Source organism: Oryza sativa, chromosome 3 (assembly GCF_034140825.1).
Source record: "Oryza sativa Japonica Group chromosome 3, ASM3414082v1".
NCBI lineage: Eukaryota > Viridiplantae > Streptophyta > Magnoliopsida > Poales > Poaceae > Oryza > Oryza sativa.
The window spans coordinates 7205278-7220469 of record NC_089037.1 but is presented as its reverse complement, the minus strand read 5'-3'; the positions used below and the strand labels follow the sequence as shown (position 1 = coordinate 7220469).

Here is a 15192-nt window from a genome sequence, read left to right as displayed (position 1 = left end):
CTAGCCATTTAGAAACATTTAATTTAGCATTTATGGTGAAAAAATCGAAGGGGGTGCTCCGGGGGTATCCATGGGTCTTGTGGGTGGAGGGGGGACTCGAGTCCCCCCTGCACCCACGTTGGATCCGCCTCTAGACACAGTGTGTATGACTTGTGGGACCATGTATTAATAGTGTAGTATATAACTATTGCATGAATAAGCTATTATATTAGCTATAGATGAATTGAAGCTAGTAGTTGGCTATACTATTAAACTTGCTCTTATGCATGCACTGCTATCGCGAGCCGACCATGGCGTTTTACTAGCTTGTTTAGATTATACTATCTTTATTGGTATTGGGTATATATGCTCTTAGTAGTTGGGAGTTATCTTGCTACTTTACTCAGCACACCCGTCTATATTCTCCCTTGTTTTTAATTCGCAGGTAAGCTATCTGTAACGAGCGTAACATGCAATGCAAGGAAGAATATCTGTAACGAGCATATATACTCTTGAACTACTTCTGGTGCAGGAATAAACATACCCTTTACTTAACTGCTAGAAAGAAAAACAAGCAGCCAAGCAGGGAGCCAAAGGAAAAAAAAAATCCTATGACGACCCGGCAACGCGGAGTACACCAGCTACTAGAGATAGGAGTACCAACCAATCACGGGGCGCGGCATGTGCGTGAAGCCTTGAACGGACGCTGTGATGCGGGGGCGCGACCCACCCCCACCCCCGTCACGCACACGACACACCGCGACGCGAGCAGCCGAGCACACCACACAGGCCGACTTGAGCGCGAGCCGCGGTGCTGGATAGCGCGAAGGGATGAAACTAGGCCACCGAATTGGGCTTCGTTCGGCAAAGCGTCGAAGGGCGGCGTAGGGAACTAGGGACTGGCGCGGTTGGACATGGGCCGTCATGCCGTATGCCCACATCGCGTCGATAACACGGGCCTCTCTCGACGGATTTTTGCAGGGCCCGTCCCACGGTGCGTGCTCTGCTCGTTATGCGGTTGGGCCCAACTCAAGGAAAAAAAGGAAAAAGTATACTTTTACTCCCTCAACTCCGGCCCGAGTATGATTCATGACCTCCAAGGCTCCAACTACAAAACCGGGTATATCGACTCCTCCAACTACCAAAACCGGTGCAAACTATATCCCTGGGTGGTTTTAGAAATGGTTTTGGCTGACGTGACGCCTACATGGTGGTGTTGACTCGGTCTTCGTTCCACGTGTCGTAGACGTGTCGGGCATTAGAGTAAAAACAAAAATTTGTAGGACCAACATGTCATTCACACGAGAAAAAATAGTGGGACCCACCGACATGTGGGCCCACATGTCATTCTCACCGACGCCCCATCCCTTCTTCCTCCCCTCTCTCTCTCCTTTCTCTCTCTTTCTCTCCCCTTTCTCTTCGTCTGCAGGCGGCGGCGGGTGTTCGAGGGCCGTAGCGGCGGCAGCCAGCGGGAGGGCGGGCGCTGCCTAGAGACGGAGCGGCGACGAGGCGCCCTCGAGGCGGAGCTATGGCTCGTCGTCCTCAAGGCGTTCCGATGGCTCCCGCCGCCCATGCATGTCGTGACGCCTGTGCCGCCGTCGCCGCCTCCGGCGCCGGGGCTCTGCTCCACGTTGGCGTCGGCGCCGCCGGCCCATGCACGCGCACACATGGTGCTCTGCCTTCTCTCATGTACCTCTCCAGTGTCTCCCTGTGCCTCTCCTCGTGCTCCCCTCTCATCAGTAGTTGGCTAGCTGCACACGCAAAATACATTCACACTCATCGCCTACATAGCTCACTCTCACTGACATCATATCACGTCAATGCAAGGTGTTTGTTGCTATCACGACGTATCCTGGCGGCAAGGATCTGGACGCCGGCATACTTGACGTCCCAGCTGAACTTGGTGATGGCCCAGCAGGTGCCGCCAAACTCGTCCGCGTTGTCGACGATGTAGTCGAGGTAGGCGGCGGCGGCGGCAAAGGCATCGCGACGTGCGTGGGCGCGGCGGGAGCCGTCGCGACGCCTTGAGGACGACGAGCCGTAGCTCCGCCTCGAGGGCGCCTCGTCGCCGCTCCGTCTCGAGGCAGCGCCCGCCCTCCCGCTGGCTGTCGCCGCTACGGCCCTCAAACACCCACCGCCGCCTGCAGACGAAGAGAAAGGGGAGAGAAAGAGAGAGAAGGGAGAGAGAGAGAGAGAGGAGGATGAGGAAGAAGAAGGGATGGGGCGCTGGCGAGCTCCTCTCTGCGGGTGAACGGCCGACGAGCTCCTCCCCCGCGCGTGGACGGCCAGCGACCTCCTTCCCTGTGCGTTGTCGCCGCCGCCCCGCGCTCTAGTGATTGAAGGTGAGAGGAGAGGAAAAGATGAGAGAGAGGGGAGAGGGGTGAGAATGACACGTGGGGCCATATGTCGGTGGGTCCCACTATTTTTTTTTTGTTAATGACACGTTGGTCCTACAAATTTTTGATTTTACTCTAATGCCACCTAAGCGACACGTCGACGACACGTGGGACGAAGACCGGGTCAACACCGCCACGTAGGTGCCACGTCAACCAAAACCACCTAGGATATAGTTTGCACCGGTTTTGGTAGTTAGAGGAGTCGATATATCCGGTTTTGTGGTTGGAGGTCATGAATCGTACTCTGGCCATAGTTGAGGGAGTTAAAGTATACTTTTTCCAGGAAAAAATGAATCGAGTGTGTCAAACTGAACTGAAGACTTAAAAAGGTTGAATGGCAGTTTGACTGCTAGTGCATTAATCAGATTTAAACTTACAATACTACTTATTTTTTTCCCTCTCGAGGAATGTCTAGCAGTATATTTGCTTGACAGCTCAAAAATATAAAGGATTTGCAGTACCATCCAAATTTAGGAACAACATACATGGAAAAGACAAATCGCCTGGTGCATGAGGCGCTTACGTGCAGGAAAAATAAAAGGAAACTGAAGCTGGAAAAAAGAGAGACATTATAATTTGCCGTTGCTCATTTTCTATTTTAGTGAGAGTTACATGCGGGTGCAGTGGTGCGTGTGAGTTGTGACTCTCCACTTCCGTGTAATCGGGAAAAGAAGTAAAAAAGAAAAGAAAAGGGGAGTCGGAGAGAGCACCGGTAGCATTATTCCAAGCAGGTGGACCCGCGTGTCATCCCCACTCTACAAAGCGCAAAATCATCAAGGGCCTTCGCCTCGGCGTGGAGGAGAGTGAGGACGGCCCACGCGGAGCAGCAGAGAGTGGCGGGCTCAGTGTCGGGCTCGCCGGAGTCCGGCCAATCCGGCCGGTTCATGCTTCATTCTCTCGGTGCGTGATTTCTCCGATTTTCGTCTCCATCTAGTACCTGAAGCGAGGCAAATTTAATTGCCCCCTTTTCGGTGCAAACTATCTCGTCAGATTAGTCGCATGCATGTTCCTTCGTTGAATTTTGCAAAGTTAGTTGTAGAGAGAAGTTCTTGGGAGGGTGGATGCTACGGTCTCATCTTCTCTCTTTTCCCCCAACAAGCGAGCTAGCGAAGGGGAAAATGGGGGGAGCAGAAGAATATCCATGTTAGGTTCGCGTGCTTGCCTCTCGGCTGAGCTCTAGCTGTTACGGCGTTCGTCAGGATGGCTAATCCGTCTCGCCAATTAGAAGATGGATAGGTCGTAGCGTTAGATGGATTACTTGATGGTTGATGCGCTGCCCATTTATTGTTCGTAGCAGGTTCTGTCTTCTCAGTCCGTGTGAGTGTTTCATCATATTGGCTACCAAGATGATCACTCTTCGTTTATCAAGAGAGTAGGGTGAGATCTCAATCCGTTGCAACTGATGAGTACTTCCTTCGTCTCAGAATGTAAGTATTTTTGAGTTAGACACAGATATTAAAAAAGTAGGTAGAGATGATTGGAGGAGAGTTGTGATTGATGGGGAAGAGAAAGTAGGTGAAAAAAATGGTTGTGATTGGTTAAGAGGAGAGAGTAGGTGAATAAATAGCTTCATTTTGGGACAAGTTACTGTACTAAAAATAGATACATTTTGAGACGGAGATAGTAGTATACTTCACTTACTACCGAGTACGGCTTTAGTTTTGCTACCTCCGTCCTAAAATATAGTAACCTAGGATCGGATGTAGCATGTTACTACTAATCTAGATAGGCAGCATGTCTAAATTAATAGTAATATGATGTGACTCGTTTAGTACAATATTGATATATTTTAGGATGGAAGAAATATATAAATACTGTTTTTTTATTCGAAGTAGTTGGCCCATCATTTCTGAAATAGATGATTGATGCCATGACGCCGCTTGCTTTCTAGAACTACTAGTAATTTTAGGTGAGAGCTAGTACTGATGCGTCAGTCTAAGATAATGGACAAAAAAGGGCTACAGGCTACTATTGATTATCACATTAAAACTCTGTACGACAGATTTTTCTGATTAAATGATAGCCATATGCCCAACGTGCTGCTTGTCTAAACTGAAACCTGACATCACTCACAGTATGCCCAGTTGTTGGGTGGTCTATTATTATTTATAAATTATAACTCTGGCATTTTTTTATTGTAGGGCAATATGTTTTCCATTATTTTCCATTAAAACCTCTAATCTGCACTTCCACTATCTGCTCAAAATCTCAGGCTACTTTCTTTCCTCTTCCTCAGGACATTAACCTGGTTTACTTGTAAGAAAGTAAAGCCATGGACTCCTCATACCAGCATGACAAGCCTCTGCTGGATGAAGAGAACTCCTCGCAAGTGGTTTGTTCTCTCTCTCTCTCACTCTCATAGCGAGATTTGTCTGATTTTTTTCTCTTAAAGAGAAAAAAATATTTGGCCAAATTTGAGGTGCCTTTTCTGCTTTCATCAAATGGTGTGAAAATACTGCTTTCAGCTGATGTTTTGTTTCTGTTTAATGCTCTAGTTCTAGAGTGTTGCGAAAGTAAAAAAGAAATATAGAGTGAAGTTCAGTCGGAAAATTTTCTCTTACTTAAAATTATTTTATATGGTTGCACTAGTATGGGGCATGGCCGACTGGGGCATGCAATCCAAGATAAACTTTCAAATGTTCTGTCTAAATATATCATCCTTACAATAAGGACATAAAGTGGTAGCAATATATTACTAATGTGACCATAAGAATGGCTAGGCCCTTGCATACTAATAATGTTTTTAGTTAGTGATACTTTGCAGTTTTTTTGGATGATCAGTTAATTTGCTTCCAATGTATATAATATAATTTTGTTCTTAGGATAAATTTTCCTGGAAATATATAGAATAATTCCATCTACATTAGGAAAATGCACAATTCTCTATTGAAACATCTATACCAGTGATGGATGACACTGGCATTAAAGGCTATTTGTGTTTTTTACTTGGAAATGCAGACCCTTGAATATACAGGTGATGGATCTGTTTGCATCCGTGGGCATCCTGCTTTAAGGAAACATACAGGGAACTGGAAGGGTTCCTCATTAGCCATCGGTTAGTGCTGAAAAATGATGTTGCATTGTCAAGCTTCTGCTTGAAGATATAGTAGGATATTTGATGCTAAATACTCGAACATCTGAAACTGATTTCATTTCCCAGCATTTATATATATTACAGTATTATTATGATTTATGAATATTCTTTCCTCCTGTGTTTGGGTTCTGTTTAATTTTATACTGGACCTTTTATGGTTCATTTTTTATTGCAGTTTTTTCATTCTGCTCTTATCTGGCCTTTACTTCAATTGTAAAAAACCTAGTCAGTTATCTCACAAAAGTTCTACATGAAACAAACGTGGCCGCTGCAAGAGATGTTGCAACTTGGTCAGGAACAAGTTATCTTGCACCTCTGGTTGGAGCCTTCTTAGCTGATTCATATCTGGGGAAGTACTGTACAATTCTGATCTTCTGCACGATCTTCATTATCGTAAGTGACAGTATGAACTAATGCACGTTTGTATATCATCTAAAATAACGATTATAATCCTTTTTTTTTGGAAGTAAACACTGTAAGAGATGATCCCAATTCCTACGTCCACTCAGTGAGCAAAAATTTGTATCCTCAGTGAACAATAGTATGAAATTCAGATGGACGAATGGCAGTATTAAACTCTAGTTTATACAGTTAATCTTCAGATGTAAGAGGAGTGATGCATTCAACACTTGACAAACTTTTATAGACATGATTGTTTACATTTTCCTTTATATCATTTTTCTAGACATGACCGTTTACATTTTCCTTTATACCATTTTTCTAGAAATGGTCGTTCACATTTTTTTCCTTTATCCTTTTATTTAGGGATTGATGATGTTGCTTCTGTCAGCAGCAGTTCCATTAATCTCTACTGGTCCTCACTCATGGATCATATGGACAGATCCAGTCTCTTCTCAGAACATCATATTCTTTGTCGGTTTGTACATGGTTGCTTTAGGGTATGGTGCACAGTGCCCCTGCATATCATCATTTGGTGCTGATCAATTTGATGACACTGATGAAAATGAGAGAACAAAAAAGAGTTCTTTTTTCAATTGGACCTATTTCGTAGCCAATGCGGGCTCATTGATCTCGGGGACTGTTATTGTGTGGGTGCAAGATCACAAAGGTTGGATCTGGGGTTTTACCATTTCTGCACTATTTGTGTATTTAGGTTTTGGTACTTTTATCTTTGGCTCCTCTATGTATAGATTTCAGAAACCTGGAGGAAGCCCTCTTGCGAGAATATGCCAGGTTGTTGTTGCTGCTATTCACAAACGCGATAAAGATTTGCCATGTGATTCCTCAGTTCTTTATGAGTTTCTGGGGCAGAGTTCAGCAATCGAAGGCAGCCGAAAATTGGAGCATACAACTGGACTTAAGTAATACACTATGTTGACATTACAACTTTGATGCCTATATTCTATGCTTTTATTTATGCTTGCATTTCTGTTGAACTATAATTTATTTCATTTCTAGTAATATGATTTTGTAAGCTTGTCTTTAACTCATTCTAGTGTAGTGCCCATGCGATGCACTGGTTTTTATATACTACCTCTATTTTAAGTATATGATGCTATTGACTTTTGGACATGATGTCTGACCATTCGTCTTATTAGAAAATTTAGTGCAAACATTCAAAAATATAGGTCATGCTTAAACTATCTTCAATGATAAAACAACTCACAACAAAAAAAAATGGTACTCACATAGTTTTTTCAAATAAGATGAATGGTCAAACATTAGATCCAAAAATTAACAGCGTCGTATATTACAAAACACTGGTAGTACATGAATATCATATAGCTTAATTTTAAAATTTCAAAATGATGGCTTGAAATATAAAACTAAATTAAATTATATCAACCAGCCATATACTTGTGTACAATATGCAAATATTTTTTTAAAAAAATCCTACAGTAACACTTTGAATAATAATTTTAATATTTTGGGAAACTCCTCTTTTTAGGGAGTAGAGATACTTAATTCCAGTAAAGCATTTCATTCTTTCACTCTTTGAAAATTCTTCTGTGGGACACATCACACAATACAAATATGGAAAACCAGTTAACATTACAAGAGTTTCAGCACATTGTTTATAATATTCTCTAAAGAAATGTCTCTTGTGATATCGCTTTTGAAACAAAGTCTCCCGTAATACACTTATTTCTGCTGTTCATTTATACATACTAGAAGCAAACCTTCATTGTTCATGAACCTTTGTTTGTCAATGCAAAGTCGGCAAGGAGCTGTCCATTCCATCTCAGCTCTATCAAGTTAGCCATCTATTTATTTTATTTCTCTCAGGTTCTTTGATAGAGCTGCAATGGTGACACCATCTGATTTTGAATCTGATGGCCTACTAAACACATGGAAGATTTGCACAGTCACTCAAGTGGAGGAACTGAAGATTTTGATCAGGATGTTCCCCGTTTGGGCAACGATGATATTATTTGCTGCAGTTCTGGACAACATGTTTTCGACATTCATAGAACAGGGGATGGTGATGGAGAAACACATCGGCTCTTTCGAAATACCTGCGGCGTCCTTCCAATCCATTGATGTCATTGCTGTCCTTATACTAGTTCCAGTCTATGAAAGAGTCCTTGTTCCAGTGTTCAGAAAATTCACTGGCAGAGCAAATGGCATTACTCCACTGCAGCGAATGGGGATCGGCCTGTTCTTTTCCATGCTCTCCATGGTATCAGCAGCATTGGTGGAGAGTAATCGGTTGCGGATTGCGCAGGATGAAGGTTTGGTGCACAGGAAGGTGGCTGTTCCAATGAGCATCCTGTGGCAGGGACCCCAGTACTTCCTGATAGGCGTGGGAGAGGTGTTCTCAAACATTGGGTTAACTGAATTTTTCTACCAGGAATCACCGGACGCCATGAGAAGCTTATGTCTCGCATTCTCACTTGCTAACGTTTCGGCAGGAAGTTACCTCAGCTCGTTTATCGTTTCTCTTGTGCCAGTGTTCACAGCCAGAGAAGGCAGTCCTGGATGGATACCTGATAACTTGAACGAAGGGCATTTGGATCGGTTCTTCTGGATGATGGCTGGCTTGTGTTTCTTGAATATGCTGGCCTTTGTGTTCTGTGCCATGAGGTACAAATGTAAGAAGGCTTCCTGAACCTTGTTAACATTAGCAATATAATGGTGGTGGAAAAGGACAATTGTGTTGCAAAAGCATGCACCCGTTTTCATATATAAAAGTAAGAAAATCTTGCTGCAAAGCATGCCCCGATTTTCATGGTGAACTTTTGCTTGATCTGGCTATGAGTAGCTGGCAGAATATGAACTGTTGTCTACTCATAGTCGTCTAGCTTTTTTCTTAATCAAAGTTTTTTGTTTGACCAAGTTTATAAAAAAAAATAGCAACACCTACTAAATTAGTTTAATTAAATTTAACATTAAATATATTTTAATAATATGTTTGTTTTGTATTGAAAATATTACTATATTTTTCTATAAATTTGGTTAAACTTAAAATATTTTAATTAAGAAAAAAGTCCGACGACTTATAATATGAAATGGAGTATGAAATGGAGGAAGTAGATTTGAATGTGCTGTTTAATTCACTCTCAGCAAAATACCTGAAATTTGTATTTGAACAGTTGGGTGTATTTGGTGTATGATTCATTATCATCTCCTCTATCATTTGAGATCATTAACTCCTTTTTTTTTTATACACAAAGCGCATATCATTGTATTGAAATTAGGAAATTGGTTTCGCTCAGATACAAACTATGTACAAAAGATAAGAAAAGGAGGTACGAGAACTGCGCCTAGCGCAGTGGACAGGGTCTGAGGTGGTGCGCCCTATGGCCTACGCTCGATTCCCCGCGAACACACTCACTCCTCTCTTAGGGTGTGTTTGAGGAGGAGGGGATTGAGGAGATTGAGAAAATACGCAAAACGAGGTGAAACATTAGCTCATGATTAATTAAGTATTAACTATTTTAAATTTAAAAAATGGATTAATATAATTTTTTAAAGCAATTTTCATATAGAAAATTTTTGCAAAAAACACACCGTTTAGTAGTTTGGGAAGCGTGCGCGCGAAAAACGATGTGCATTCTCACTCCCTATCACCCAAAACGAACGCAGCCTTAATACATATCGATATGAAAGCCCTTTCGACATGACGATCTCTCGCAACACATTTTTGAATGACTGAGCACACCATCCAGACAGGTACTCCCATATCACGCCAGAGTACTGCCACCTCTGCAACTTCCCGCAATGTTTTGCATTGGTCATTCAAGACCCAATCATTTGTTTCGCTCTTTTCAAATTGTCAAGGCAACTAGGATGACAAACGCGTCAAATCCCCGCCACATTGATGTTGTGGTTTGGCTTTGCCTGTCGTCTCTCTTATGCTCGCGTTTAATAATTTGTCACTGGAGAGAAGTGATTTCTTAACTATTTATACATACGTGGCATGCCCACGTGGAAAGCAACATGAACCCCACCCGTCAGCCCCTTCCCTCTTCTTCTCCACCTTTGGCCATCGCATGGATACTTTTATACTCACATAATCTTACAAGGGTATGAATTAATATAGCCAATAAAGATGAGATAATTTTTTTTTGTTTTTTTTTAAGAGTGAAAGACCAAGAACAGCTATAGAGGGGGGGGGGGGGGGTGAATATAGCAATTCAAATCTTGCCCCCGAAAATACTCATCAAGCCGGATTTCTCAAAATCCTTACTAGAATCGCGGCTATTAGAGAAGCCGGATCTAGAAAAGAAGAGAGAAAAAGAAGAGAAAAGGAATTCCCGAAACTAGAGGAGGAAGAGAAAAGGAATTCCCGAAACTAGAAGTGAGGTGAGAAAGAGAGAGCAAAACTCATCATCGCAAAGTTCAAATTGCAAGCGGAATTTAAATTGCGGAATTTAAATGGACAAGGCAAAAATGAAATCCTTCAAATCATTTCATTTATAGGTGATGCAAAATAACCGCTCAACTAGGAGCAAACATACACCTTCAGAGGAACATTAACACAAACTTAAAATCTCTCGGACAAACACACTCCAAACTAATCCTAATACAAAAGCCTCTCGGGCAAACACACTCCAAACTCACACGGAAACTCTCTCACCGAGCATCTCAAAATGATTACCAAAAGGAGCGACCTCCACCCTTGCATCCATCTCTCTATTTATAGCCTAAGACCCCTAAGACATTGTCTCAAATACCCCTAGGGCGAAACCCTAACTCAGAACAGATCTGGTCCATCCATTGTTCCTTCTACTCAAAGGAAAAGCTCCAGATGATTGCCACCTCATCGATCCGAACCCTCACATGGTCTTCTTGCTGATGAATCCGCGTGCTCTCCGTCTTGACGAATCCAAACTTGCCACGTTGCCCAGCCGCGTCGTGCGCGTTCCGTCTCCTTTTCCTCAGCGCGCGCTCGCCAGCGCCCAACCAGCCCGAAGCCGCCACGCGTCCCGCTGAGCCGCTCCCGCGCGCGCTTGCAAAATCGCGTGTGGGTCCCGCGCTCCTGCACCCGCCTCCGATCGAGTCACGCGAAACGGGGGTTGCCGCGTACGGTTTTTCCGCGCGCGTCCTTGCGCATGCAAGCTGCCTGCACCTCCTGAGCCCATGCGCCATGGGCCGCCGTCTTGGGCCGTCGCTGCTTGGACGATGCAGGCCTGCCGAGCCGAGCCATTCACCATCTTGGGCCACGTGGAACGGCTGGATTGGCTTGGCCTCCCTGCCAACCAATCACAGCGCACATGCACAGCTAGCTAGCTTGACTTTTCCACCGAGCCATGCTAGTAGCAACCAGTACAGTGCAAGCTCCTCCTTGCACAAGTACAGTACGTGTACATGCATGTATGCTACCTACAGCAAGTACTGTAGCAGCAATGCACTTGCACAGTCCCTTCTGATTTCTTCGCGAATCCGATGCTTGCACACTTGGCCTTGTGAAGCCTGTTGCAAAGACCTTTTCACACGGTGTTCGTCCACCGTGTGCAACCTTGTGTCCAATCTTGTCACCCGGCATCCTTGATCGCTTTGGACCTCAACTCCTCCCTGAGTCTAGTCCCGATCCGCCGTTGACCAAGATCGACCCCGATCACCTGCACACACATGAACCAAACAACCGTTGTCTTGGCACAGATGTCGCAACCTGACCAACGTTAGTCCACACACACACTTCTTGCACATCCGGTACTTGTCAATTTCCCATCACAAAAGAACTATAACCACACATGGTTTCACAATCTCCCCCTTGATGGGAACATTGACAATCTCAAGCAAAATTTTGAAAATTTGATTTTTGATTCACAAAGCAAACCATTTTGCAAAAGCGAACTTTGGTCATTTTGAAATCGCGAAAAATCAAGACCAAGTGACAAGAAGAAAAAAGGGATGCAAATGCAAATGCAAGAATGCTCCCCCTATGTGCCAAACTCCCCCTTTCACCAAGATTTAAAGCAAGTTTTAATTTTCAATAAGTGCAAATTTCTCTCCCCCTTTGTCAATGATGCCATCAAGATCAAAAGAGACAAAAATGCAAGATAAAAATGAGATGAAACTTGCAAATTTTAGGTTTTGAGAGCTTTGAGAGTTATCTAAAGGCATCAAAAGGTAGACATGGATCACATAGATACAAGCATGTGCTCAAGCCTAGCTAAGCATGTGCATAAGAAGTATGAAACAAGTCATGAATATCAAGTTAGTATCGCCAGCAAGCAAAAAGCTTTCAAGTGAATTAGTGATTTAGTGTGCAAAGCTATTTCTAGAAGAAGCTTAAAAGGAAGCAAACCAGCTCATAATCATGCAAGATTTACATAAACAAAGCAATGAACCCATGCTAATGTGCTAATGCCCAGTTCATAAAGAGTATCAACATGATAACAAAGCATAGAACATGAGCTTTTAATCTTTTCTCATGACTTTTATTTTTATGATTTTTTTTTAATTTCTTTAAAGACAATAGCACAATCACGACGGTCCACCTGATCTTATCAGTCAGCAAGTGATGGTTGTGCCAAACACTGCCGTCTGACCTCAATCAAGTTTTCCAGCTAGAGTTCCCATTACAGGCTGTCTCAGTGCTATCTTCGGCACTACTCATGCGTAAACGCACTCAGTAGCCCGGACAAAAACAGAGATAAAACTTGTAAAGCATGATTGATACAAAGTATGGACGCATAAGCATGAGCATTCATAAGCATGTACTGACAGTTATTGCGAAAAGAATGTAAACATGGCATGAGTATGAGAAGGATACTTCAATTTAAACAAACTTCTAGAGCAAGCATTGCACATTGATTGAGTTCAAATGAATAGTTAATTTAAGCAGGTTTCAACACGCTTGAACAGCATAACATGATCACACAAGCTACTTAAGCAAATGAAAGCTAGACAAGAGATCAAACTAGCATAAGAGTGATACATCCATAGCATAGTGATGACCAAGAGATAACAAGCAAAGCTCAATTGAAGAGTGTATAATACAATGCATAAAGTAAACATGATGCAATATGTTACAAATGCATGCAAAAGAAAAACAACTCCCCCTCAAATCAAGCCATAGGGGTGGATCACCCCTAACTCACTCCGCAAGAACTCAAAACGAGAGCGATCAAGTGGTTTTGTAAAAATGTCTGCCAATTGTTTTTCAGATTCAACAAATTCTAGCACAATGGTACCTTTCTCAACATTGTCTCGGAGAAAGTGGTACCGTATCTCAATGTGCTTGGTCCTGGAGTGTTGAACTGGATTTTTTGCAATATTGATTGCACTTGTATTATCACAAAGCAGAGGAACACCAGAGAAAGACAGACCATAATCTTTCAGAGTTGAAATCATCCAAAGAACTTGACTACATGCACTAGCAGCAGCTACGTACTCAGCCTCAGCTGTTGATTGAGCAACAGAAGACTGCTTACGAGAGGACCAAGAGACCAAAGAAGTGCCAAGAAAATGACAAGTGCCAGAAGTACTTTTGCGATCAATCTTACACCCAGCAAAATCAGCATCTGAAAAAGCTCGAACTGAAAGGGCAGAAGAGCAGGAGTACCAAATACCGTACTCAAGTGTAGACTTGATGTAGCGGAACATGCGCTTGACTGCTTGGCGATGTGATGTTCTTGGAGAAGCCTGAAACCTCGCGCACAGGCACACGGAGAAGTGGATGTCCGGCCTTGACGCAGTCAGGTAGAGGAGGGAGCCGATCATGCTTCTGTACTCGCGCTGGTCAACTTCTTCACCGTCCTCATCAGGACCAAGCGATGAAGTAGTTGCCATGGGAGTGGCGATTGGCTTGCAGTCGGCCATGTCGAACTTCTTCAGGAGCTCTTTGGAGTACTTGGTCTGATGTACAAAGATTCCTTCCTTGGTTTGCTTGATTTGAAGTCCAAGGAAGAAAGTCAGCTCTCCCATCATGCTCATTTCAAATTCCCTGCTCATCACATCAGAAAACTGGGCAACAAGTGCATGAGAGGAGCCACCAAATATGATGTCATCAACATATATCTGGACAAGAAGAAAATCAATACCACTATGAAGAGTAAAAAGAGTTTTATCAACAGCCCCCATTTCAAAACCATTTTGAAGCAAAAAGGTTTTCAATCTTTCATACCAGGCTCTGGGAGCTTGTTTTAAACCATAAAGAGCTTTTTCAAGTTTGAACACATGATTTGGAAATTTTGGATTTTCAAAACCAGGAGGTTGTTTGACATAGACCTCTTCCTCAATAACTCCATTCAGAAAAGCACTTTTCACATCCATTTGAAAAAGCTTGAAACCTTTTGAAGCAGCAAAAGCCAAAAGAATTCGAATAGCTTCTAATCTAGCAACTGGTGCAAAAGTTTCTTCAAAGTCCAAGCCCTCAACTTGGGTGAAACCCTGTGCAACCAGTCTGGCTTTGTTTCGAACAATTGAACCATCTTCACCTAGTTTGTTTTTGAAAACCCATTTTGTTCCAATCACATTAAAACCCAAGGGAGGTTCTACCAAAGACCAAACTTTGTTTCTTTCAAAATTTTCTAACTCTTCATGCATGGCATTAACCCAATTCTCATCAGATAAAGCATGACAAACATTTTTGGGCTCAAAAGAGGCAACAAAAGCTGAATTGACAAGTTCATAAGACCGATTTCTAGTTACCCTTTCACCCAGGCCTCCGATCATCGAGTCAGGCGGATGTCGGTTCTGGATGTGTCGGGGAGCTGTCGGTCCTGATGTGCCACCATCAATCTCCTCAGCTGCTGAAGATGATGTAGTTGGTGCATCTCCTGAAGGTGATGTAGTCGAAGGAGAACCGGTTTCTTGCACTGGTGGTGTACTGTCTAGAGGTGGAGGAATAGAATCATCGTCATCATCATCTGAATCCTCATCCACAAAGATGCTTTCATCTGGAACACCTGAAATTTCTGGTCTAGCTCCTGGGCTAGCCTCATCAAAAGTGACTTCACAAGTCTCCACAATTTTGTTGGTTGAAAGAACATAAACTCGATAAGCCCGAGAATGAGTAGCATAGCCAAGGAAAATGCCATCCAATGATCGAGATTCAAACTTGTCCAAATTTCCAGATTTAAGAACAAAGCATTTGCAACCGAAGACCCTGAGATGTGAAACTTTTGGTCGACGACCAAATCTGAGCTCATATGGCGTCTTGTGCAAGATAGTTCTCAAAAACACACGATTGGAAATAAAACAAGCAGCAGAAATAGCTTCAGTCCAGAATTTTCTTGGAGTCGTAAACTCATCAAGCATAGTTCGTGCCATCTCCACAAGGGTGCGGTTCTTCCTCTCAACCACCCCATT

The 15192-nt window shown here is 43.1% G+C and overlaps 1 protein-coding gene across 8 annotated transcripts; it reads left to right on the top strand.

The window, feature by feature from the left end:
* The first annotated feature begins 1942 nt into the window (after positions 1-1942).
* On the top strand, positions 1943-8595 carry LOC4332183 (protein NRT1/ PTR FAMILY 8.3). 8 transcript variants are annotated; one of them, XM_015776741.3, is made up of 8 exons: positions 3128-3275; positions 3673-3802; positions 4612-4707; positions 5334-5430; positions 5645-5862; positions 6235-6538; positions 6621-6791; positions 7717-8595. In XM_015776741.3, exons 3-8 carry the CDS (start codon positions 4648-4650, stop codon positions 7740-7742), a joined length of 876 nt encoding a protein of 291 aa, XP_015632227.1. In that variant the 5' UTR covers positions 3128-3275; positions 3673-3802; positions 4612-4647; the 3' UTR covers positions 7743-8595. The 8 variants fall into 8 exon arrangements, with proteins under 8 accessions (XP_066164864.1, XP_015632227.1, XP_015632225.1 ...); XM_015776739.3 differs by lacking the exon at positions 3673-3802; XM_015776738.3 differs by having other exon boundaries at positions 3673-3752; positions 6235-6791.
* The last annotated feature ends 6597 nt before the right edge of the window (positions 8596-15192 follow it).

Coding starts and splice junctions, on each gene's coding strand:
- LOC4332183 (XM_066308767.1), top strand. CDS start 4,648: ATGGACTCCTCATACCAGCATGACAAGCCTCTGCTGGATGAAGAGAAC. Junction 5,863..6,234: donor TCTGCACGATCTTCATTATC/GTAAGTGACAGT, acceptor CCTTTTATTTAG/GGATTGATGATGTTGCTTCT. Junction 6,792..7,716: donor GAGCATACAACTGGACTTAA/GTAATACACTAT, acceptor TATTTCTCTCAG/GTTCTTTGATAGAGCTGCAA.